A 25,272-nucleotide genomic window follows, 5' to 3' on the forward strand; every position below is an offset into this window, starting at 1 on the left:
AAAATAGGATGTCTAGAAGTAGTTGATCAGTATCAGCTGCTACAGATTGATCAAGAAGGATGATGCCTGAGAAAAGTACACTATATGTATTGAGATCATTGGTAAATTTAGAGGTCTTTCAGTTGATAGTGAAGCATGTTATATCTAACCAGCAAGCACCAACTGATTATTTTCTTTATTTACTGAGATAAATTTAATGAGGAATAAAAATCAGTATAAATGGAAACATTTCCAAAATAATTTAAATAACTGTGATGTTTCATCTTACTAATTAACCTACGTATGTTGGTTAATACTTCCTACTCAAAGTTTACAAAAAATCTAATAGGAATCTATAATTGCTACTCAGGTACAAAGAATTGTTACTCTCTTTTATGGCCAATTTTAATTAGGGTCACTCCCAATGCCAAGAATGTATTCTGTAATATAATGGGTGAACAAGCTAAAGGAACAAATTTCTGTTCAAGATTATAACAGATTATTAGTAAACATTTACAATGTATAATAAATCTCTCTCAACATTCGTATTTTTCCACATACCATCAAACCTTAAGAATTCACCATTTAAGAGGCTTTTTCATATGGCATATAGATATTTTTGTTCTATTTATATGTCCATCATCCATAATATCACTTCATCCATGGAACTCACAGCTTCCCAGATCTCTCTGCCCCCGGGGGCCTCTCCCTCCCATTGTTTAGAGATGAATAGCTCTTCCTAGAACTTCACTCTAGAATGCTCAGATCAGCCATATCTTTATTTCCCACCAGAATGCACTCCTCTTGACTTTTCCATCCTGTTTCTCCCTAAGGTGCCTTTCCCAACCCACTTATCCCCCAATACTTTTTCTGTGTTCATGTACTCTCTTTACCCATTAGATTTTAAACTCCTTGAGATCTGGGTCTGTTTTTTTCCCTTTTTTTATCCCCAATGTGCCTTATAAATATTTTATTGCATTTGCCTCAAGTTAAGGAGAGTTTTCATATCCAGTCCTTGGAAAAGAAATTTTAAAGTACCTTTATTATACAAAAAATGTGCCTATTTTTTAAGATAAAAGTTTCTTTATATAGGTGTCCTGAAATTCTTAGTATAATAAGCTCAAAAATTATTTTTAGAAATAACAACTCCACAAATTTTAAAAGTTTAGGAATTGAACAGTATTAGAGATAAAGGACAAGTGAACTGTATTTTTCTTTTCTTTTCTTTTTTTAAAAAGGGAGAACGTGGGAGCCCAGGTCCAGTTGGCCCACCTGGAGAAAAAGGAATTATGGTAAGCAATCAATAGTTTGAAAAGCATTTACTTCCAAAAAGTCAATAAAGTTGAGGCACTCCAAAAATAGATTTGGTCTTTATTTTGTAGTATATTTCTATTGGCAATTTTCCCCCTTTGGGTTTTACTTCATAGCTGTCATATTGAATTATCAAGAACATACATCAAATGGCATAGTCGAGTGTGAGCAAAGGAATCTTTGAAATTGTAGGAAAATAATAATGAAAGCATCAAAGCATAGTTAAAATATAAGAAAATAACAAATAATACTCTGCTACTGCTCATAAGTTATATATTCCATCATGACCATTTTGTAAACCATAAAGGGAAAAAATCCATTTTCTGATACTGTCATGATATAGGATGGGAAATTTTCATGTAATTCTCTCAGAATCATAAAGCAACTGCATCTGAATTTTTTGTAATACTTTTATATTTTTTTTATTTCAATTACAGGGATATCCAGGACCTCCTGGAGATCCAGGGCCCATAGGTCCTCTTGGATTACCTGTAAGTGCAAAAGATACTTTCTCTGTTTCCATTGAAGATGAACTTTTAGCCTGCTTTTAAACCCATCTTTATATTGAGAAATCCCTGTGACCTTGGGAGCCAGCATTAGCTTTGGATTCAAATGATTTTGTTTGAATCTTGGCTCCACCATTTCCTAATGGTATGACCATCAGCCCAGGGCTGTATGTCTCTCCACCTCACTCAAGCTTCCTCATCTGTAAAATAAGGATTGTGGTCATTTTTGCTTATCTATCTGTCTATTTCCTATTTATTAAACCTATTTATTAATGTAATGTCTGGGTACAAACAAATGAGGTCATTGATACTATGTTACCCATAGAAAGACTACTGCACATTCAAATATCAATTTTCAAAGCATAAATTCATTCTCAGAACAGAAAGGTTTCATGGAAAGTAAGTTGGAACTTTGTTTACAATAAATTTTGATGTATAAATATTTTAAGAGAAAGTCAATATTTGTTTCAGAAAACTTTTAAATTTTAATTTTGACTTTCAAAAGTTCAAAAGTGTATCATTTGTAGCTTGTAGAAGTTTTGCAGTTTTGCAAGTAAGGACCAAAATGTTTCCTAGTTTAATTGTTCTTCATGAATGTGTCACATGTTATGCATTTTAATGTGAAGTCTTTAGATTTAGAACTGGAAAGACATTAGAATTCATTGAGTCAAAAGAATCTAAGCCTTCATATTCCCAGAGCAGTGATAACAGCACCACAAGCAATTAATTGTTTCTATTGAGGCTTATAATTATATTACTTAAAACTAATGTTCTAAGTTAACTAATTAAAAAAATTTTTTTAATTTTATATTTTTATATAAATTTTGTATAAATTTTATATTTTGCAAATAAAAAATTTATATTTTTAAAAAATATAAAAATATTTTTAAGGCCACAATAAATAAATAAATGAATAGAACATGTTCTACAGGTATTTTGTGTCTGCATTCACTTGCACACATACCGATACAAATGATCCCAAGTTTAAGATGCTGTAAGATTCCTTTCAACTTGTTTCTGCTGACACTTCCCGAATGTTAATTGAGGCTAAATTTGGATTCCTTATTGGGTCTTTGATTTGAAGAGTATGACTAGGGCTTGTCACCCTACCATTAAATGGCTTAATAAATCCATTCATTCAACAAGCATATATTAAATACCTTCCAGTGTTAAGACCTAAGCTAGGCATTGAGACTACAAAGGCAAATCCAATGATCCGTGCCAACTTGACTTTCTCTGAAGGTGGCCATTTTTAAATTTCATAGATTTTTTCTGGTCTTTTCAGTGGTTTCATAGGATATATGCACATGTATGTATATATGTATGTAGGTACATACACATATGTGTTCTAATGTGTGTGTATCTGTGTATGTATGTATTCCAAGCCCTCAACACATTGGTTGGTACTTTGTGAGAACTTAATAAATGCTTATATTCTTTTCTTTCCTTATAAGTCCTTCTGATTTGATTTCAATGATCATAGGAAAACCTTTTTTATCAACTTGTATTAGGTATATTCTGTACTGGCCCATAGCCCCCTAATTATTTTAAGTTAATTGAAAAATCCAAAGCCCCTTCTCAGCTCACATTTTCTTAATCATCTCTTAACTCCCATTGTGGTACCCTATTAAAAAATCATTGCAATGGGAGGTCAAGAAGGTTACATTCTTATACCAGTTCTGGCCCTAACTAGTGACATGAACTTCCCTAAATTACTTTACCTCTTGGGGCCCCTCGTTCCTCTTTTGTAAAATCAGAGTGTTGAATAGGATGGTTTCAAAGTTCACTTTTAGGTTGAAAATTCTAAGATCTCATATTCTTCTGTGCTCCTATTCAGGGTCACTTGGGTACGAGAGGGCTGCCTGGGCTACAGGGTCCAAAGGGACAAAGGGTAAGTGACATTGAAATCTAAAATGTGTCTTGATCAGAGAAGCAATTTCAGAAGTGTGAAGTACACAGAAAATGTCAGTGTATGCCCTTGGTTACTGTATTTGTTGGATTCCATTAGGTATTTCAGAAGCCTCCTCATGCCATAGCAATTTTCAGTCACCCTTCCTGAAGATATCACTGTACCAAATAGAGTTTCTTAACCTCATTAGCCATCCCTGGCTCTACCAGACACTTTGAATATGAGAATACATGAAGTAAAAGGATTCCCCACCCAGAAAAGTGAGATGCCTAAAGGAATTCGTCATTCCATGACATTATAAAAAAAATTGTTAAGATATAAAGACCATACAGAAAGGGGGTCAAGATAAAAAGAATGAGGAGGCAACTTGGAAGCCATCAGAGTTGTGCAAATTTCATTGAATCAACAATTCACTGCATGCTGGATAAAATAAGATATGGAGAATCTCACTTTAAGAGACTGATGCTCAATCTTCAGATGACAGAATACTGAATACCAACCCTGTTTATAATTTGAAATTTTTTAAAGGATTTTATGAGGCAACGAGGTAAAGCCCTGGACCTGGAGTCAGAAAGACATGAGTCCAAATCTGACTCAAAAACGTGCTGTGTAACATGGCATAAGTCATTGAACTTACCTTAGCCTGAGTTTTCTAATTTATAAAATAAGGTAATAATAGCACCTACTCTGTATTTGTAAAGCACGTTGCAAACTTTAAAACACTATATCAGTGCTAGCTATTAAGATATAATATAACCCTATTTTGAGCTAATCTAATCCTTTGTTTGAGGGATTGGGGAAAAAAAGAAGCTTAAAGAGTCCTCAGGTTCTACATTTGTAAAAAGAAAAAAACAATTATAATATTGAATAGTAATATAAATTGGATAAAATAAATGGATTTTTTTATCATTTATATATGTATGTATATATATATATATATGTATTGTTTTATTTGTAGGGGCCTAGAGGTCTAGATGGCCTTCCGGGAGAGCAAGGAATGCAAGGTATTAAGGTAATGGTTGATTTCCTCATTGCATATTCACTTAATTTCTATACAGTTCTGCCTGCCTACCCCCCACGAAGGCAGGTAACATCTGGTTAACAGAGCTCATTTCTGAATTTTCTCTTAGCTAAGAGGGAAAAAAATATTAATAAATTTTCCTCCCAATACACATACATCAAAAGCAAAAAAATAAAAATAAAAAGTGTAACCCTTTCTTTTTCAGTAAGGAATTGCATATTTTGTTTATTGTTTATCTAGAGCACTAGCCTGCATTTATGTTGAACTTATTTGATATCAATGCTTTGTTAGGGAGAAAAAGGCGATCAGGGGAAAAAAGGTCTTCCTGGACTTATCGTAAGTCATAAAAATACTTCAGATGAAGCACGTATATTCACAATTTGAACTGGTTTTCTTGGTTATTTATTACCTAACCTAGCCTTTTCCATTTCTCTTGGCTAGGGTAATGCTGGAAACCCAGGAGAGAGAGGGGCTCAAGGTAAACCAGTAAGTAATGAAAAATTAGTACTAAGTCATATCATACAAAGAAAAACATGGCGGCCAATGGAGAGGGGAGACTTAGAATCGAGAAGATGTGGAGTCTGCTACATTGACTGACAATTAGTAGCTTTGGGACCCTAGGCAAAGCCTCTCTGAGACCCAGGTACAAAAGGAGGATAACAATAAGATGGATAGTTCTCACCCACAGGATTGTTGTGAGGACCAAATGAGATGGGTGCTTTTGAAAATGTGAAGCTACTATACAAATCTCAGCTCTCTTTATCTTTAGACATACACACATGTACCTGTATGTGTGTATATATATATATATATACATATAATTTATTATAGTATTTTATATTATTACATATCATATACCTCTAAAATAAGCATATGTATAAATGTATGTCTATGCTTATATATACATATATTTCTGTCCATGTAATTACATATATGTAAAGGTATGGGGTAGTTGCATATATGTATACATGCATGATATCTACATGTATGTATAGGTGGGCATATTTGTAATATTTTAAGATTTGTTATTCATATCTATAAGCAGACACATATATGTAGGTATGCATCACTATATATACAAATGTACCATATGTATCACATACTTATAATAAATTGTACATTGAAGTACATTATATGCTATATATTATATATGTATATAAATATATCTATGTCTGCAGATAGGTATGCAGATTCATAGATTAAAATAAATGTATGACATATGTTATATTTTATATAATAAATAAGAATTATATGAAATGTAACAAACAATGTGTATTATATGTGTTAAAATAATATTGTAATTACATTATTTAACATATATTATTATATGTTACAATAGATTATAATCATAATTTATATTATAATATTACATAGTGTGTTATAAATTATATACATATAATACAAATATAGATATACATATAGGTGTTATATATAGTTATTTGTGTGGATTAATATATGTGTATAACATGTTATATAGCACATATAATATAAATACAATATGAATATATTATATGTTAAATACTTGATATATACATATTATATATTATACATGTATGATGCAAATATATGTATTTATATAGCTGTGTGTGCTCATGTGTATATCATATTATATATAATAAATATATAGCATATTATAGAAATTTGGCCATTAGTGTATTTATCATTAGACTAAACCTCTTACAATAGTGATAACAACTAACATTTCTTACCTTCCATCTTGGAATCAATATTGTGTATTGGCCCCAAGGCAGAAGAGTAAAAAGGGCTAGGCAATAGGGGTCAAATGACTTGCCCAGGGTCATACAACTTGAAAGTTTCTGAGGTCACATTTGAACCCAGGACCTCCCATCTGTAGGCCTGAATCTCAATCCACTGAGCTACCCAGCTGACCCTAACAACTAGCATTTCTAAGGCACTTTAAGGTTTGTAAAGCTCTTTGCATATATCATCTCATTTGATTCTCACAACAATCTGAAAGTGGGAAAGGGGGTGGGATGCATTGGTGCTATTATTATCCCCATTTTGCAAATGAGGAAACAGAGGCAAACAGAGCTTAAGGATATTGTTCAGGATCACACAGCTATTAAGTGCCTGAGGATAATTGAACTTAGTTTTCTTGAATCTAGGTCCCGTAGTTTTTCCATGGTGTACCCTAGCCTATATTTTTTTATCTTAAACCCTATCCCTAATTTTAATTCTCTTACCCTTTTCAATTTAATCTTCATAAATGATTTTTTCTAAACTTTACATTACTTAATGTTGAATTTATCACATCATAGAAAAACATCTTTTGCCTTTCAAATAAAGTCCAGCCTTCTTGGTCCATCTGTCAAAACCTTGCCTTTCCAGTATTTTCTCAATTTATTCTCTTCCACATTCTTTAAATTCTGGTCAAATATATTGTTTACTCTTCATTCCCTCTTACATGCCTCATTTCTTCTCACTTCCCTCTGCCTAGACTATGATGTATTGCTCTCCTACGCAGCTCAGGTACTACCTCTTCCAGAAAACTTTCCTGATTTCCCCCAGTCAGTAATAAATTCCACCCATAGATTTCACAAAGGACAAAGGACTTTTCTTTTCTGTACATATCAGATATTGGTTTTTATTGCAGCTATAAATGGATTTTATCCCCCTAGTACATTGCAATCTCTGTAAGAGAAGAGATGATGCCTTATCTAAGCATCATATAGATAATCGCTCTTCTCTATACTGTATCTATCATCATTAGACTGTGAGCTTCATGAGAGTGGAGACCAGCTTTTGTCTTTCTTTGAATCCCAAGTAATTAACGCACTGCCTGGTACCTTGTGGTTCAATTGTTTTTCAGTTGTGTCTGACTTTTCATGAACCCATTTGGGATTTTCTTCATGAAGATACTGGAGTGGTTTGCCATTTTATTCTCCAGCTCATTTTACAGATGAGGAAACTGAGGCAGAGTTAAGTGACTTACCCAGGGTCACGCAGCTATTAATTATCTCGGGCCAGATTTGGACTCAGGGAGACTCATCTTCCTGACTTAAGGCCCATCTTTCTTATCTGCTATTTCACCTAGCTGCCCCTGTTATTTAGTAGACGCTTAGTAAATGTGAATTAATTGATTAATTATGTTTATCCCAGTACCTCACACAATGTTTTGCTATGAAGTAGTTTTTTTAATTAACATTTTTAAATTCAGTTGAAGTATCGTGATAGAAATCCTAAGGGCAAATATACCAGTCTTTTAAAGTTATGAAGAATATTTCTTAAATTAATGTTAGTGTACTAATGTGACCATGGGCTTGAGAATGAGAGGAAGAGGGCCTAAAGAACCCAAATGGGACCAGAAGGTCACACAATGGCTACTATAAAGATTATAAATGAATGTGAAAATATATTTTTTTAAATATCAGGAGGAGGGGTCAGAAAAATTCAATTGTTACAAAATTTTGAAACCATAAGGCAGCTCCAATCTATTATGAACAAACACCTTAGGGCAAATAAAGATGGACTACCTCAAAAAAGTTATTTTCTGTTTCAATAATATCTTTACAGAGGGAGCTAGTTAAAAGCCCAAGATAAATATAGTAAAGACCAATTTACCTCAGATATATTTAAGTATAATTCTCCATTAATAAGTACTTTCATGTTTTATCAATTTTAATAAATATTTATTAAATTTATAACATTTATTTTAAAAATTAAATTTATTAAATTAATAATTATTAAATTTATAAAATTCATTTAAAATTAAATTTATTAAATAAATATTCATTAAATTACCTATTTTAATAACTATTTATTAAATAAATTATTAAATTTTAAATAAGATTTATTAAATCTGCTAGCTGACAGAGTGGGCAGAACACTGGGCTTGGAATCAGAAAGACTCATCTTCAAGAGTTCAGATTCAGCCTTAGACATTTTATTAACTACTTGACCCTGGGCAAGTCTCTTAACCCCATTTGCTTCAGTTTCTTCATCTTTCAAATGACCTGGAGAAGGAAATGCCAAACCAATCCAGTATCCATTCCTGAAAATGCCTGTAAAACAATAGGAACAAAATCCTGTATCACCACTACAGTTATATAATTATATTATTATATAATTCTTTTGTATATGTACATATATATAATATATAAAAGTTATATAATTGACCAATCACCAAACACTTCTCATTCCCTCACTGGCTACCAGTCACTATTCTAAGTATTTTGGATACAAAGATAAAAATGAACCAGTCTCTGTCCTTTTTTACATAAATAAGAATAGCCTCTCAACTGTGCCTACAGGGGCTGAACTACTTAATTTCTCCCTGGTCTTTACCCACAAATGGATACGACCATGTTCTGTCCAAAAAAGACTGCCACTAGTGTGAGGGAGCTCCCTTTTTTTCACATTTACTGCTCATAAAGTGCCTCTACCCAGGGTACCAGGAGGAAGATTTTAATAAGACTAAATCAGATTATGGTTCACAATTTTAAGGGAAAATAAACATATACAAAAACATTTTAATATTTAGGATAATCTTAGTGTTGAAGATATTTCATTGTATTCTCATTTTCTGAAATGTGTAAGTATGGATCATGTATAGGTATGGATCCAATGTCTTTATATATATATATATATAAAGAAGAGGGGAAGAAAACTAATGGCAAAGAAGAGAGATAGAAAATCAAAGGGATTGGGGATTGAGTGGATAGAGCACCAGGAGAGACACAAAGTCCTAGGTTCAAATGTGGTCTCAGAAAGTCCCTAGCTAGGTGACTCTGGGTCACCCTTACCCCCAATCACTAGCCCTTACCAGTTTTCTGCTTCAGAGCTGATATTTAGTATTAATTCAAAAATAGAAGGTAAAGGCTTAAAAAAAAATAAGAGAGATTGGGAAAGGGAAGATGGGAGCAAGGAGATTATCTTCTGAAACAACTTCAAATAATGCTTTTATTTTTTTTTTCAGGGTTTACAAGGGACTCCTGGAAGTGTAGGAGACAAGGGACCTCCTGGAGAACCAGTAAGTTTTTCTGTAAAGTCTGCTAATAATGAACAACCTTTAAATTTCACGTACCATGAAACTCACTCTACTGTGCCTAAATGTAATTAAAAGTTGCCTTTATCATAGACAGCATGGGCAAATACTACTATGCAAAGGTTGCATTGTGGATACAGATTTTAGTGCTTTAATTATTCTTTTTATTATTCTTTTAAATACACTCAAGTCTGGAACTGTTATTCTGAGGCTACTTTTGGTGTGTAAGCAAACAAAGAAAACCATTGTGTTAAATCTCTAAAATTCTTGCTTTGAATGAGTTGCTGTCACTATTATTACATTGCCACACACATGCACACTTTTATGTGGCCAAATCTATAACAAAAGACCATACAGTGAAGTCAGACCCTACAATTGATGGGTCCAAAGGTGCAAACATGACAAGAATGTAATTATGTCAACACAAAAAATGACATCATAATTTCATATATGAGAGGGACTTTCCATGGAAAAAGTGATTGTGAAAGGCAAAGACCTTTTCACGTCCTTTCTCCTCCATTTGGTTCTTTATTGCTAATGAAATCATTCTTTGAGTGAGTCACATCAAATGTAATCGACTATAAAGTACTTCTAAGGCTGGCGATACAATGTGATCTTTCAAGCCATTGGGCTGATCTTATCCATCAGTTGACACAAAGGTTTACAGGTGGCCTGTAACTACAGTTAGTGAGTTACAGTTTATGGAGAAAATCCAGCAGTCAAATAGCTATTCTTCCTGAACTCTGTGGTTATTTCTACCGATACAGACTTATCATACATACTCCAGCTACACAAGCCTCACCAACAAATCCAGATTTAGCTTATTAAGTAAAAGGTTTCCTACTAAAAAGAAACTTTATACATATCTAAAGAAAAGAAAAAATAACAAGAGAAATTGTCCAGTTAATCTGTCCATTTATTGTGACTGTTATCTCCACCCAGTTTTTTTACTTTATGGACCTCTAAATCAATTCTATTTCTTTATCAATTCTATTTGATTGAAAATAATGCAGCTCTCTCCCAATAATCTAGGGAAATTGGTTCCACATAACAAAGATCTTATAAGCACTCAACTTGTTCAGGGCACTAAACTAGGCACTGAAGATACAGAAATAATATTGTCCCAGTCCCTATCTTCAGTAAACTTATTTTCTTCTGAGAAGACAGGTGGGAAATGAAAGGAGCAAAAGATAGATCCAGAAAAAAGTGCTCCAGGAATACTTTCAGAAGGATAGGAAATTTTTATCTAGAAGAAAAATAGAAGCAACGAGGTGGCTCAGTGGATAGAACACCAGGCTTGGAGATGAGGAGTCCTGGGTTCAAATTTGACATCAGGTTGTTCCTACCTGTGTGACCCAGGGCAAATCACTTAATCCCAATTGCCAAGCTTTTTCTACTCTTCTGCCTTGGGTTTGATACTTAGTATCAATTATAATATAAAAGGAAAGGGTTTAAAAAAATAAAGAAAAGAAAAAGAAAAAAAGAAAATCTTTAGCCTAAATTTCACCATTTAAAGCTTCCTTCAGCTCTGACTTTGAGTGACTCTTGCAAAGCCATAATTGGTATCATCGTCATCATCACTGACATTTATATAGCACTTCAAACTTTACTAAGTGTTTATACATGTTATTTTAGTCTTTCAACAGCCATGGGCATCTGGGGGCCAGAGGGCAGATGCCAATATTATCCCCTTTTTACAGTTAAAGAAACTAAGGCCAAGATAGGTTAACTGACTTGTCCAGGGTCCAATATCTGAGGCTAGATTTTGACTCAGATCTTCTGGATTCCAAGTCCAGCCCTCTACTGATTTACTAGACTATTAAAATAATCTTAAAAGACAAATTTAAGTTTTTAAAAGTTCATCACTGGAGTTATGGCAACTAGAAAGGCAGGTTCTAAGTCTATGAATGAGGAAATATTTCTAACTTTACAAAGTTCTAAGTTTTCAGATAGCCTGGCAGAAAGCATCACATGACAAAAAAGTCCTTGTTAGAACCTGGGAATTCAAAAGTTACCATTCAAGCTATAAAGTCAGGGTGTCTGCCTAGCAAAGCATTTTGGGGCATATAATGGACTTATGATTATGTATTTTGGCTTCCGATTCTGATTGTGGAAATTTGGAAAACGTTTTCAGACTGGTAGAAAGAGAGCGAGCCTAAGCTTTCTGGGAAGCACAAGAAGAAATGTTTATTTAGCTTCAGAAGTATACTTATATTAAAAGCTAAAGGGTCACTCTAAATCTATAGCAGAAAGCAGGAGAGTCCAAATTGGCATAGCCATGAGCATTCATGGGTGTTCTTGCCTTGGGTGACTGGCCATGTACATGAAAGGAAGGTACTTAGTGCTGCATCATCTTGAAAGGAAGGTATGTACCCGCATGCTTCTAGAACACTCTTTGCCAAACAAGCTGGGGAAATTCCCATGAGCTAGTTTCCTGGGGCAATAGGCTATTGTTGGGGCTTCTCCCACTCCACAAAGGAGCAAGCAGTATAAGTAGCCCTACAGATCATGGGGAAATGCCTAGCACATTGTGGTTTCTAAATGAGGATTCATTCCTCTATAAAAATTCCATAAAGATGCTCGAGCACATAGCTCCCCCCACATTGACAAATAGATCTGTTGGTGTGGGCAATTTTAGTGTTCCTACAATTAGCTAATTATTCACTGTTCATTCACTTAAAAGAATACTGCTCAGTTGTACAGAGACTTCCTTTACCCAAAAGGCCCCAGTATACATTTCATTATACCTTACTGTAATTATCCTGTGTAAATAGTATTAAATCCACAAAACGAACACAGAGATTTTATTCAACTGGATTCTACTCTATACCAGACAAGGACACAACAACATCAAACTACTCATTGGAGATATATTGGGGGATTTTTCTTAAAAAACTATATTTGGATCTTTCTAAAATTTATGCTAATGACATATTAACCACAAATAAAAAGGGATGTAAATCTCTGGATCTATTAGCCTTTTAATAATTTTACAAAGGTTATGAGAGATTTTTATGACCTTATTAGTTTTTAAAAAGATATTATGAAAGAATCAGCTTTACTTGAAAGCCCTCCTCCTCTTTTTTAAAATCTTTTCTCAAATCCTGTCTTTCCCAGGCAGCTTTACTAAATCACAGCAAGAATCCTCTATCTTCTCTGAATTCTCTTTGTACTTTTGAGTTCTAGCATTCACTAAGCAATTAATCATGTCTTGCTTTGAGATGTATTTTGCATTGTAGAACTGAACTGTTATTTATCTGTTGCATTATAATTTAACTTCGTATATGTTCCTCTCTTAAGTAAATGGAAATGTTCTGGACAGCAAGAAAAATCAGCAAAATTTATCTCCCAAATGTCCTGACATGAAGTGAGCATCTAACTTAAAAGGATGCTGGGTAAATGTAGTTCAGGTGTGTCAAATTTCTATTTGCACAGAGGATAATGATGACTGCCGATATTTATATAAAACCTTAAGGTTTCTAAAGTGCTATAAATATATTATCTGGCACAGATAGGTAATACAGTAGATAGGAGCCAGGTCTGGAGTCAGGAGGACCTGGGTTCAAATATGATCTCAGACACTTCCTAGCTGTGCAAGTCATCTAACCCTGATTGTCTAATCCTTGCCACTCTTCTGTCTTAAAATGGATACTAAGACAGAAGGCAATAGTTTTTTTTTAATATATTATCTCATTTGATTTTCAAAAGAACTCTGTGGATACTTTCTATAGTACATGCATTATCATCCCCATTTTACAGGAATAAAAACTGAGGCCCAGATAGGTTATACAGCCAATAATTACCAGAAGTAGGATTAGATCCCTAGTCTTCCTACCTCTAATTCCAGTACTATTCCAATGGATAGTATAACAGTGCTGATAAATGCCATGGTTTAGCCATATGGTATATGCCATATTTAATATAATATATTCATTAAAACTAGTTTAATGTCTGATAATCAAATTTTTGCCTTATTTTTAATGTAGGGGGCACGAGGACAACAAGGTGATGCTGGTCCTATTGGAGAAATGGGTCCTGAGGTAAGTTTCATTCATTCTTCTTAAGTGATCAAAAATACATATATAAACATATATGTATATATAACATGACATGTAACTTACAATGTAGACATGTATATTTTTAAAATAATCATAATTTTGTAAATGTTTCATTTTATATAAAGAAAAAACTTCAATTTGGAAATTTCTACCTAAAAAAATAAGAATGGCTTCATTGGATGATGCTAATTTTCCACTTCTAACTACCTCTTGAGAAGAATTGAAGTGGGATGGATAGAAACTGGGGTTTGGAGTCAGGGAATCTGAGTTCAAGTCCTGTTTCCCATACATGCTGGCCGTGTGATTCTTAGCATATAGCTTAATTTCTCAGTGCCCCCCCAGACAACTCTTTAAGACTCGAAATTATGTACCAATCACCAGTGTGCATTGATAGAAAGAGCTTCCTCTCCAGGGAGCTCTCTGCACCAACGAAATCATAAGGATGCACCACTAAAAGCTCCTCTTCTAAAAGGTCATGAAACAAAAAGTAAATGATGTTCTCATTGAGCGTTAACCTCACTCAATGCCTCCCTTTCAACACATACAATGGAACAAGTTGAAAAATAAGTCAGATTGCTAAACAATAAACCATACTTGCTCCAAGACTAGGGAAGGGAAGAGAAGGAATAAGCATTATATACCACCTACCCCATGTGCCAGGGACTGTGCACTAAACTCTTTTACAGATATTATCTCATTGATCCTCACAACTACCCTGAGTTATAGGTATTATTATTTTCACCATTTTACATTTAAGGAGACCGAGGCAGACAGAGGTTAAATGATTTGCTGAAAGTTACATGGCTAATAACTGTCAGGGGCTGGGTTAGAACTCAGATCTTGGGGCATCTAGGTAGCACAGTGGATTGATGACCAGACCTGGAGTTGAGAGGTCCTGGGTTCAAATCCAGGCTCAGACAACTTCCTAACTATGTGACCCTGGGCAAGTCACTTAACCCTGTTTTCTTCATTTCCTTCTCTGTAAAATGAGTTGGAGAAGGAAATGGCAAACTACTCCAGCATCTTTGACAGCAAAGCTTCAAACAGAGTCTTGAAGAGTCAGACATGACTGAAATGACTAAACAACAAAATTCAATAAAGAGAGGCTTATATAAAGTTAGCCATAGATCAATGAATTTTTTTATTATAACTCCTGAATACTATTTTCTAAGGTGGAGAAGAGAAGGGATTTACATTAATTTCTGGAGTTCTCCCTGAAAGCCTGGATCCTTAAATATATGAATTTAAAGACAAGTATAAAGACTTATATGAGTGGCAGTCAGGTAATACAATGGACAGAGCACCAGGCTTGTAGTCAGGAGGACCTGGTTTCAAATCTGATCTCAGACACTTCCTCCATATGTCCCTTAGCCCTGATTTCCTAGCCCTTGCCACTCTTCTGCTTTAAATTGATACTAATACAGAAGGCAAGGGTTTTTTAAAAACTTAAACTAGACAAAAAAGTAACTGCCTAATTCTCTAAAGGAATTCTATGACAAAAGGACATGAAATTTTTGTGACCTTTTCTTTAAGTCAGGAAATTGTCCTTAGGATGTGCCATTCTATCAGTGCCTAGTGTTTTCTGTGATGTGTGCTCAATCAGAGGCTTCCTGGAGAAGAGGTGTTTTTGCCCTGCCTCAGAAGGCATTCTGAAGACACTGTCTCTCATACTTCTTCCCTGTATTATTTAAAGAGCAAATGTTATACGGGAGCATTCTTTAATCTTTTAGCTCATGAGCACCATATTCTCTTAGGCAATAGGTTATTGGGGTTATTGAAGAGAAGCATATACTTTTATTTTATTTTACTTTTTGAATCATGTCATTCTTTGCTTTATTTCCTCCATGCATTTTTCTCTAATGTAAAAGATGTGTCTTCTTTCCCAACATGGTGAACATTGAAATATGAAATGTATGATAACATATGTATGCCATATATCACCTGCCCTTTAGGGGAGAAAGGAGAGAAGATGAATCACAAAATATCAGAAAATAATGATTGAAAATTGGATCAATGTTTAATCTGAAAAAATAAAAATGGTATAAAAAACAGTTCTAACAGACCCTTATCTTTTTATTTATTTGTTTGTTTATTTGGGATTTATTTATTTATTTATTTAGAATATTTTTCCATGGTTACGTGATTCATGTTCTCTCCCTCCCCTCTTTCCTCGCCCTCCTGGAGCTGATAAGCAATTCCACTGGGTTATAAATGTATCATTGTTCAAAACCTATTTCCATATTATTAATATTTGCACTAGAATGATTGTTTAAAGCCACAATCCCCAGTCATGTCCCCATCAAACCATGTGGTCAAGCATTGTTTTTCTTCTGGATTTCTACTCCCACAGTTCTTTCTCTGGATGTGGATAGCATTCTTTCTCATAAGTCCCTCAGAATTGTCCTAGATCATTTGCATTGCTACTAGTAGAGAAGTCCATTATGTTCAATTGCTTACACTTATTTTATGAATAAAATGTCCTAACATCCTCTTTTAGGGACCTCCAGGCATTGAGGGAGAGCCCGGTCCACAAGGAGAGCCAGGAGCCAAGGTAACTTTCATGTATCAGTTGCTTATCCTATCCACTAAGTTCTGTAGAATTGTCCTGCTTGGCAAATACCTAACCAGAAATCTCAAGAAAAATGGGAAAAGGAAAACAACCAAAAGAAGGGATGAATATATCAGATTTCTACCTGTCTCCCTGATGGCAAGCTCATCATGACAAGGGAACGTGCATTGTTTTTAATGAGTCAGGGATTGATCATTTTTATTATGCACTTCAGGGAGACTCTGGACCAGCAGGCAGTGTTGGAGGATCTGGAGAACCAGGAATAAGGGTGAGCGGCTAATCAAAATCCATTTGATGCACTGCACTGTCTATTTCAAAGATGTGAAGGTTGCCAGCATGTCCATTTCAATCAAATAACACGATAAACATCTCTGATTCATTGTAGAATAACGTTGGCCATATTTCATAATTTCTAAAAGCATGCTTTGATAACATTGATAACACTGTCCAGCTGTAATTTAGTAGCTTTCAGAATTCTAGATGTGCATTCAGAGATCTATTGCCCAATTTAACTGGTCCATGGAATTTTTCCTAATATGGAAAACGAATGACACATACCAACAAAATTACTTCTATATATTCATCTGTAAAATTAGGGAATTGGACTAGATTGTTACTAAAATTAATTTCAGTTCTAAAATTCTATGATATTCTGATTCTAAACCGTTGAGGTTAATTATTGACCAATCAAAATGTAACATTGATTTAAAAAAAAAAAAAAGAATGAGCTGGGAGGACGCTAGGTAACGCATTGGATATTACACTTGATCTGGAGTCAGGAAGACCTAAATTTAAATCCAGCATCAGAGATATCCTAGTTGTGTAACTCTGGACAAGTCACTTAATCTCTAGCCAATTCAGTTTCTTCAACTATAAAAGGGAGATAATGATAGTACCATCTCTCAAGGTTTCTATGAGAATCAATTATATAGCATTAGTAAAGTGCTGAGCCCAGTGCCTGGTACATACAAGGTATTTAATAAATGTTGTTTCCTTCCTCTCTTGTTCATCGGGGCCTTAATTAATTAATGTACCAGAAAACTTTAGGCATTGCTAGAATGGTACATCCCAGGGACAATTTGATAGTTTCATAGGGCTTAGTTATACTACTTTAAAAGGAGTTCATTTTATCTCTGTTCTTTATCCAAAATATCTTTCATCCTCAACATTGACACAGAGGCAGTAATTGGGAACTGGTTTGTTATTTCATTTTCAAGATCAGATAGGATAAACTTGAACTGATTTACTAAATTATTAATATTAATTTCCTATTAAAGATGTATCTCTATAAGTATACTTTTTAGAAAACACATTCCTTTTCTCACATGTCAGAACTATTCAATACAAAACAAATCCTTTTCAGGTCACTGGAAACTCAATTTGAGTTCATGTTATTCTCATAAGCCAACAAAGCCTCATACAGAGATCTGTCTAAGGAAGATCCTAGAGTTATTATTTCCAGTCTACATAATTATATGTAAAGGTAATAAGCTTGAGGGCAGAGATTGTCCCATTTTTGTCTTAGTATCCTCAACACAACTCCTAGTTCATAGTAGACATTCAATAAATGCTTGTTGATTGAATGCCATTTTGCATTTTTAAAGAATGTTTCAGTTTCCTTTTATCTGTTTAGCAAAAAAAGAAAAAACAGAACATTAAAGCAGATTCAATCGAGTTCATTTTTTATGTCTGGTTTCATTTTCCTATTCCTTCCATATCTCCTTCTCTTCCCTTTTCTCTTCCTTTTCTATTCTTTCTTTTCACTTTTGTTAACTCGGGTAGAAAATATTTATAAATTTGAATTCATTTTTGATTGGATCAGGAAGGAGGAGGAAAGATCCATTTGTATTTTTTACTTGTATTATTTTTTAACATAGAGTAATAGATAAAGTATTTTAATTGGAGTCAGGATAAGCTGGGTTTAGGTCTCTTTTCAGATCCTTACTAGCTCTGTGACTGTAGGAAAGTCACAAAAACCTTTCTCTGTCCTCAACGAGGGGGCCTAGATCTAATGGGCACTGCTCAAAGTCTATAATATCATGATCCAATTGCTGTCTATCTAGAATGTCTTCTGATATACATTTCTGTCAATTCTATAGAAAAACACATTTCTTAAAGAGCTAAGTTTAAATTTTTTTTTCTTTTTAATCCTTACCTTCTATCTTAGAATCAATACAGTGTATTGGTCCCAAGGCAGAAGAGCAATGAGGATAAAATGACTAATGACTTGCCTAGGGTCACACAACTAGGAAATGTTTGAGGCCTGATTTAAACCCAGGACCCCTCATCTTTAGGCCTGGCTCTCAATCCACTGTCCCCAAGAGCTCCATTTTTAAATTTTTTCATTCATATTCTGTCATTGGACAGAATTTCATTTCATTCATATTCAAGTCATTGGACAGAGAAACATTCAAAATGTAACATATTGGAAGTATTAGAATCATTTGACAATAATAATAATAGGAACATTTATATAGTGCTTATAAGGTGCCAGGCACTGTCTTAAGCACTTTACAATTAATATCTCCACGAAGATGACAGAAAAGTGAGTATAATTTATGATATGAACCTGTGCAGAATTGTTCAGGTTTTGAATTTACAAAGGAAACATTTCATGGTTTTAATTGACTAAAATTTGTTATTTTGCTGGGATATTGTAAATTTACAATCTTCCAACTTCTTAAATCAGCCATGGAAATTGAATTAAACTATTATTATCATAATGTCTGTTAGGGGAATGAGAGAGATTTGCTATGGAAATGAAAGAACAAAGGGGATGAAAAGCTTCATAATTAATTCTTTCTTCAAATATTTGGGATGTCCAGAAGCATTTTTTTTTTCAGTTAAAATACCTGCCTTAGCAATGTTCGTAAAGAACTTTATTTTTAATGTTCTTTTTCTCCCACAAATTAGGGTGAACCAGGAACTCCTGGAGAAGATGGTCTTCAAGGAAAAGATGGAGCAAAGGTGATAAAATATTTCTAGTATAGTTAAAACCAGAGATATGCCAATGCAATAAATATGTAATGCAATGTTACAATTCTTTCTCTTGACCCACCTTTGCTTTTATTTTTGTTGTTATGTTTCAGGGAATCATAGGAGATAGAGGACCTCCTGGAGAACCTGGGGACCAAGGAGAGGCAGGTTTACCAGGAATTATAGGACCTTTGGGTGGACCTGGAACAATTGGCCCTCCAGTGAGTACAGCTTAACTTTACTGTCTAAATACTCAATGAGTTTATTTTCCTCTTTAATGTCTAGCAAACAGGTAGAGTTGGGGAATTAAAGCCAGGAAAAGGGCATTGCTTTTAGACATTTTGTAGCATCTCTCTATTTGCCCATGAGGGCATTTTTGAGAGATTTTGTAAAATACTTTGCTGAAATCTGGGTAGGTTATACTCATATCTTTTCCCTCGCTTGCTAAATTAGCAACTTTCTCCCAAGGTTTCCACAAATTCTACTTTTACAGGTGCCTCTTTATTAGTCAGAATCAGACCCATTCTTTGTCCCTCCTTTTGAAGAATGAAATTATCATGAAAGCGCAGTGAGTTGCTCTGCCTTTAACCTAGAAAGATAACAAATATCAGGGTAATTGAAGCCCCCAAATGGCAACTATAGCCATGTCTATGTTAAATTTATTTCCTCTTTTTCTTATATATTTCTTCCGTTTGACTAGGTAGTCTTTAAGTTATTCCCACAACAGTATAATGTCTACTTCTTATCTACCCAAATATTCTCTACCATGCTTTTCTCCCCAGGTTATAGATTGCCTCATATAAGGAATTGGGTTCATATACAATGAAATTCTATCATCTCTCTAATCTAGTCCTTTAGAATAAGCTATGTGGTCTTTATGCCCCCTTCTCATCATTGATAACTTCTCAGACATATGATGCACAAAAATCACAATAATATATAATATTATAAAATATATTATATATTATTTATATCATATATGATATAAATAATATATAATAATATAAAATTAATATAATCTCATTGCATTGTTTTCTAGTTAATTTTTTCAATTTAGCTTCTTAAACCTTCCATTAGAGTGACATTACGTCTTGAATAGTAGCCTAGAGAAGAAATGCTCTATGAACTTCAAGTAGTTCCTTAATACTGGGGCCAAGAATAATTAACATAATGGGTACTACATTCTCCTGTGGGGAGATAGACAAGAGACAGAAGGTGGGAATAAAGTCTCTATACTTCTCTGTAGACTTACATGTTTTCCCATACATGTATGAATGCTTCATTTCTTCATCTGTAAAATGAGTGGGTTAGACAGGATTCCTTTGGTAGTTCCTCCTGTCTCTAAAATGCTATGTATGCTTTCAGGAATCTAAACATCTGCCCAATGCCCCAGACATGATCCTCTTCCTCCTCCCACTTATTAAGTATGGGGATTCCCCAAGGTTCCTCTCTTTATCTCTCCCATAGTTTCAACTATACCTCCTACAAAGATAATTACTGTCTGCATCTCCTTTTGACGTCTTCTTACCTTCACTCCCGTGCCACTTCTCCTGGCCATTAGATCTTTCCATTTACTTCTACATCAAGTTCAGTGTGGCTAAAAGCAAATCCATTAGTTGGTCCTAAAAACTTTCCCTGTTTTAATTCTTCAGCCACTGAAAGTAAAACTGGTCTTCGGACCTTTTTACCCCATCTTGTTCTTTGGCAGCCAACCCATATCCAATAAGTTGCTAATTTAATCAGTGCTTAAACTGAACAATTCTAAGAATAGACATCAAATTTTGCAAGAGACCGGGGGGGGGGGGGGGGGGGGGGGGGGGGGGTTCTTCAAATATAATGACAAAGAAATTTGAATAATAAAAGCCTCATCTGCATCCACTGGAAGCCACAGATAGGAATGAAATGATAAATTCTGAAAAACAAAGAAGCTCAAGATGCCACCCAAAATGACATACTCTATAAACATGAACCTAATCATGAGTGAAAAAAAAAGATTTTCAATAAAAAGAAGCATTTGAAGCAGCAGGAATAAGCAAATTATTTCACTTGCGAACACTAAAAATGGAGGCATAAAGAAGGTAAATAAGTACAAACTACCAAGGAAATTACAAGTAACAATATATATTGCCCCATTTCTGCAGACTATTAAATGAAAAAGCCTAGAAAAAAATACAGCTATTGGGTTCAAAAAGAAGAATCAACATTAAGAAAGCGTTAAGAGATTTCTTTCTAAAAACACACAAAGGAAACAAGATGAAAACAGACCTTAAAGAAACAGGAGAAGTCATAATGGAAAAGCAGACCTGAAATGACATAAATCATACTTGCCCTGCAGAGGAATAATGCAGTTTCTGGGATTGAAATGCCCTGTGGGAAGAAGCATAAAAGGAAAGAAAAGTGCAGGATGGAGGTGAATAAATGATGTACTCTTATCAAGTCATATTAAATAACAAAGGATAGTTATTTCCTTTAATCTCTCAGCAAAAAGTAAGTACTGGGGAATGAATAAGGTGGCTAATAAGAAGGACTGAAACCAGGAAAATAAAGGAGATCTTGATTCATTGAGATCTGGATTGGTGGGGTACCACTGAAGAACATTTCAGTGGAGGGAAAGATAAAGTCTATATTGGCAAATTGGGACTTTACAAGAGAGTAAAACCTCCTGGGAATTGATACAACAGAGTCCACTTTTTCCAAAAAAAGTATTGTGCCTCTGTTGACTACATCCTGACTCTGAAGGGAAGTTTGGACTCCAGTGGAGAACCCACATTCAAAAGAAGAGGAGGGACAATGGAGAGGAGATTGCATGGCAAATGAGAAAAGATATATATATATATATATATATATATATATACATATATATATATATGTATATATGGGGCAGGAAGTGGCATTGGACTTTTTAACTGGGAATGCTGGGAAATTTCTACCCTGGGGTCATTGCCTCCTGTGGAAATTATACTTATAAAAGGGAGGCTTAATATTTTAAAAAGAGGTAAAGACAATAACACAGAAATTGGTTAGATAAGGGAACTCAAATTTGGTACCTTAGGAGCTTTAATTCTAACTACGTAGATCTTGAATCAAAGAATAAAAGTTTAAAATAGAAGAAAATGAATTCATAAAGAGAGCAAGGTTAAGAAATCTTTATTAGGAGGAAAAAAAGGAACATAAAAAGAAAAAATAGTAAAAGAACTTGGAAGGGAAAAGAAGAGAGGAGATTTTGAATTAAATACCTAAATAAGAAGGGAAAAAAAGAAGAGGGAAAAGGGGGAGATTGGAACACTAAATATAATGAAGAAAGGAAAAGAAATTAGTAACTTAATTAAAACTCCCAAAAGAGGAAAAGAGTTGAAGAATGGTTGAGCCTGGGGGGTGGGGAAGCAATTGAAATATGATTGACTTAAGATAGGTTAAGCAAAACCACATATAGAGACAAAGTGCTGACTTAAAAGAAAAAGGCAAATAGAAAATCCTCATTTAGAAACAAAAAATAATTACTAGAGATATAAATGGAGGAAAATATAAGTCTAACTCACCTTTTAAATTATAAATTTTTATTCCTATGTACATGTATAATATAAATGTATCTATATTATTATAATATAAATAATAAATGAAATATTGCATATGAAAACAAAACCCCCAAATCTGTTTCTTACAAGAAATACATTTAAAAAGCAAACACATATATCTAGAATAAAAATGAGAGACTGAGACAAATTTTTCTTGCATCCTACTCCAAAAAGTAGGAGTTATTTGAAGGTAATCAAATAAAGATTGGATGAACATTTGTTTGGTATGTTGTAATGGGAGTCCCTTCTGAATAAAGATTGATCTCAGGAGCTACTGTGCTCCCTTTCAACACTACAGTTTGTAAGTCCATGAAAAGATGACCCCTTTTTAGTGTTAAAGGTCAGGGACCCAAAATAGTTCCAGGATTGCCAACTTGTATGACCAGACAGACAGCAGTATGCTTGACAAGAAAAGGGAAATTAGGGGGAGGGGGAAGGTCAGGATTTGGTGCAAAGTGATAAATTATATTTTGTAAATGTTGAGTTTGAGACATTCATCAGCTGAAAATTCCCAAATACAGATTAGAAATGTTCAATAGACTGTATGATTTGGTCTTCAGGATAAAGTCAAAGGATCGAAAAGATGCCTTGAAATCCTCTGTATAAAAAAAGAATTTGATGAGACTGCCAAGAGAAAGGGTTAATCCAAGGAGAGAAGTTAGTCCAGGACAATCATGGAGTAGTCATATGTGGGGAGCATGAAAGATGGCCCAGTAAAGGACACTGAGATGGAACAACCAGATGAGGAAGAAAAGAACCAAGAGTGAGCAATGTCACAAATAATTAAAAGAAGAGAGTGTATCCAAGAAAAGGGGGTGATCAGCTATGTAAAATGTTTCAGACAGGGACATCAAAGTTGCTGAGAGTTAGACCTGGAGTCAGGAGAACCTGGGTTCAAATGTGACCTCAGATACTTCCTAGCTATGTGACCCTGGGCAAGTCTCTTAACCCCAAATGTCTAGCCCTTGCCACTCTTCTGTCTTAGAATTGATGCTAAGATAAAAAGTGAGGATTTTAAAAAAAATGTTTCAGAAAGCTCAAAAATAAAAAATAAGGACTATTTTCAGAAGTTCCATGTCTACCCTGGAGAAGCATTGCCACAGTTGAAAAAAAAAAAGTCTATATGGCAGAAGAGATGTTTCTTCAAAGAATCCCTGTGTCTCTGAGGAACACTTGTTTGTTCAATGGGAATCCCCAAACATGAGTAGGCTTTGCTTTGCCTTTGGCATGAGGCCCAATACTGTGTCTTCTTTTTTGATGAACTCATTCCCCTTCAGGGCTTTCAACCTCCTCAGTACCACATCAGGGTCTTTGGTGAAGACAGATTGCCAGTTGTGTAGCATAATCCAAGAAATTCTTTCACCTTAAAATTATCTCCCCTTTGACTCTATTTGACTCAGACCCAACAAAAGCCACCTTTAAACTCTTTATTGGGTTTTCTTTTTTCCTGGAAAGAATAAGCTCACTATTAACCATCAACAGCCACTATGAATTAATTTGTCAAACTCATTCTAATTCATTTAACATGGCTATAAGAAAATGGGGTAGGAGAAAGAAGAGTCTGAACCATTCATTCATTTACTCCACAAATATTGAATAAGTATTGCTGTACATAAAATACTGTGCTAATTACTGGGAAAGACATAAATTTTAGAGAAGATGCCATCTTTATCCTCAGACAACATAAAATTTAGTGGGATAAAATATTGGAGAATTTAGGCATAGAAAGGACAGCAGGAGATCCTTATTGCCTCATAAGGAAAGGATCTCCAAAAACAAGAAAGCGAAGAGTACTAGAAAAAAGCAACCGGGAAAGGCAAAAGGCAAATTTTCCCATTCCACAATTTTGCTCTAGTCTGGCCCAACTTATGAATGTCTTTTTGAGGAGGGAGCAGTCCAATCATGTATTTCTTTCATTCTTTTGACTGCCATTCTGGTTGGAATTTTATATGCCTTTAGGCTCACAATCCAAATAAAAATATCGGGACATGTTTCAAAAAAGTTTTCACAAGCCAAAGAATTGTTGCTTAATTGGGCCTTCTGAAGTTGAAATTGTTTTCACCCATTGAGGTCTTTCTTAGGCTTTGGAGTAAAGAATAAACAATTCAGTTTGATTCAATAAGAATTTATGGAACACCTACTATGTGAAAAGTACAAGGGATAAAATAATACAGACCCTGTCCACAAAGAGCCTGCATTCTAAGAGGGTGGGGGTGGAATATGAATATGACATATTATACAATATTATATTATACAATAGATCAAATATGATAGGAGTAAAGAAAAGATACAGGAAAAATACTTGCACAAAATTTGAAGAGGGAGCTTAATACAGGGGAGCAGAGAAAGTTTTGTAGAGAAGT

The 25,272-nt window shown here is 34.4% G+C and overlaps 1 protein-coding gene across 2 annotated transcripts in view; it reads left to right on the forward strand.

The window, feature by feature from the left end:
• The window catches only part of COL24A1 (collagen type XXIV alpha 1 chain), a 399,913-nt gene that overhangs the window by 264,291 nt on the left and 110,350 nt on the right, over positions 1-25,272 (forward strand). For both annotated transcript variants that reach the window (XM_007480591.3, XM_056815400.1), the window contains 12 exons: positions 1,218-1,271; positions 1,728-1,781; positions 3,634-3,687; positions 4,664-4,717; positions 5,018-5,062; positions 5,168-5,212; positions 9,663-9,716; positions 13,718-13,771; positions 16,287-16,340; positions 16,573-16,626; positions 19,272-19,325; positions 19,448-19,555. In XM_007480591.3, coding sequence (XP_007480653.1) covers positions 1,218-1,271; positions 1,728-1,781; positions 3,634-3,687; positions 4,664-4,717; positions 5,018-5,062; positions 5,168-5,212; positions 9,663-9,716; positions 13,718-13,771; positions 16,287-16,340; positions 16,573-16,626; positions 19,272-19,325; positions 19,448-19,555 — 684 coding nt within the window. The remainder of the gene's footprint in view (positions 1-1,217; positions 1,272-1,727; positions 1,782-3,633; positions 3,688-4,663; positions 4,718-5,017; positions 5,063-5,167; positions 5,213-9,662; positions 9,717-13,717; positions 13,772-16,286; positions 16,341-16,572; positions 16,627-19,271; positions 19,326-19,447; positions 19,556-25,272) is intronic.

This window comes from Monodelphis domestica, chromosome 2 (assembly GCF_027887165.1).
Source record: "Monodelphis domestica isolate mMonDom1 chromosome 2, mMonDom1.pri, whole genome shotgun sequence".
Lineage (NCBI taxonomy): Eukaryota > Metazoa > Chordata > Mammalia > Didelphimorphia > Didelphidae > Monodelphis > Monodelphis domestica.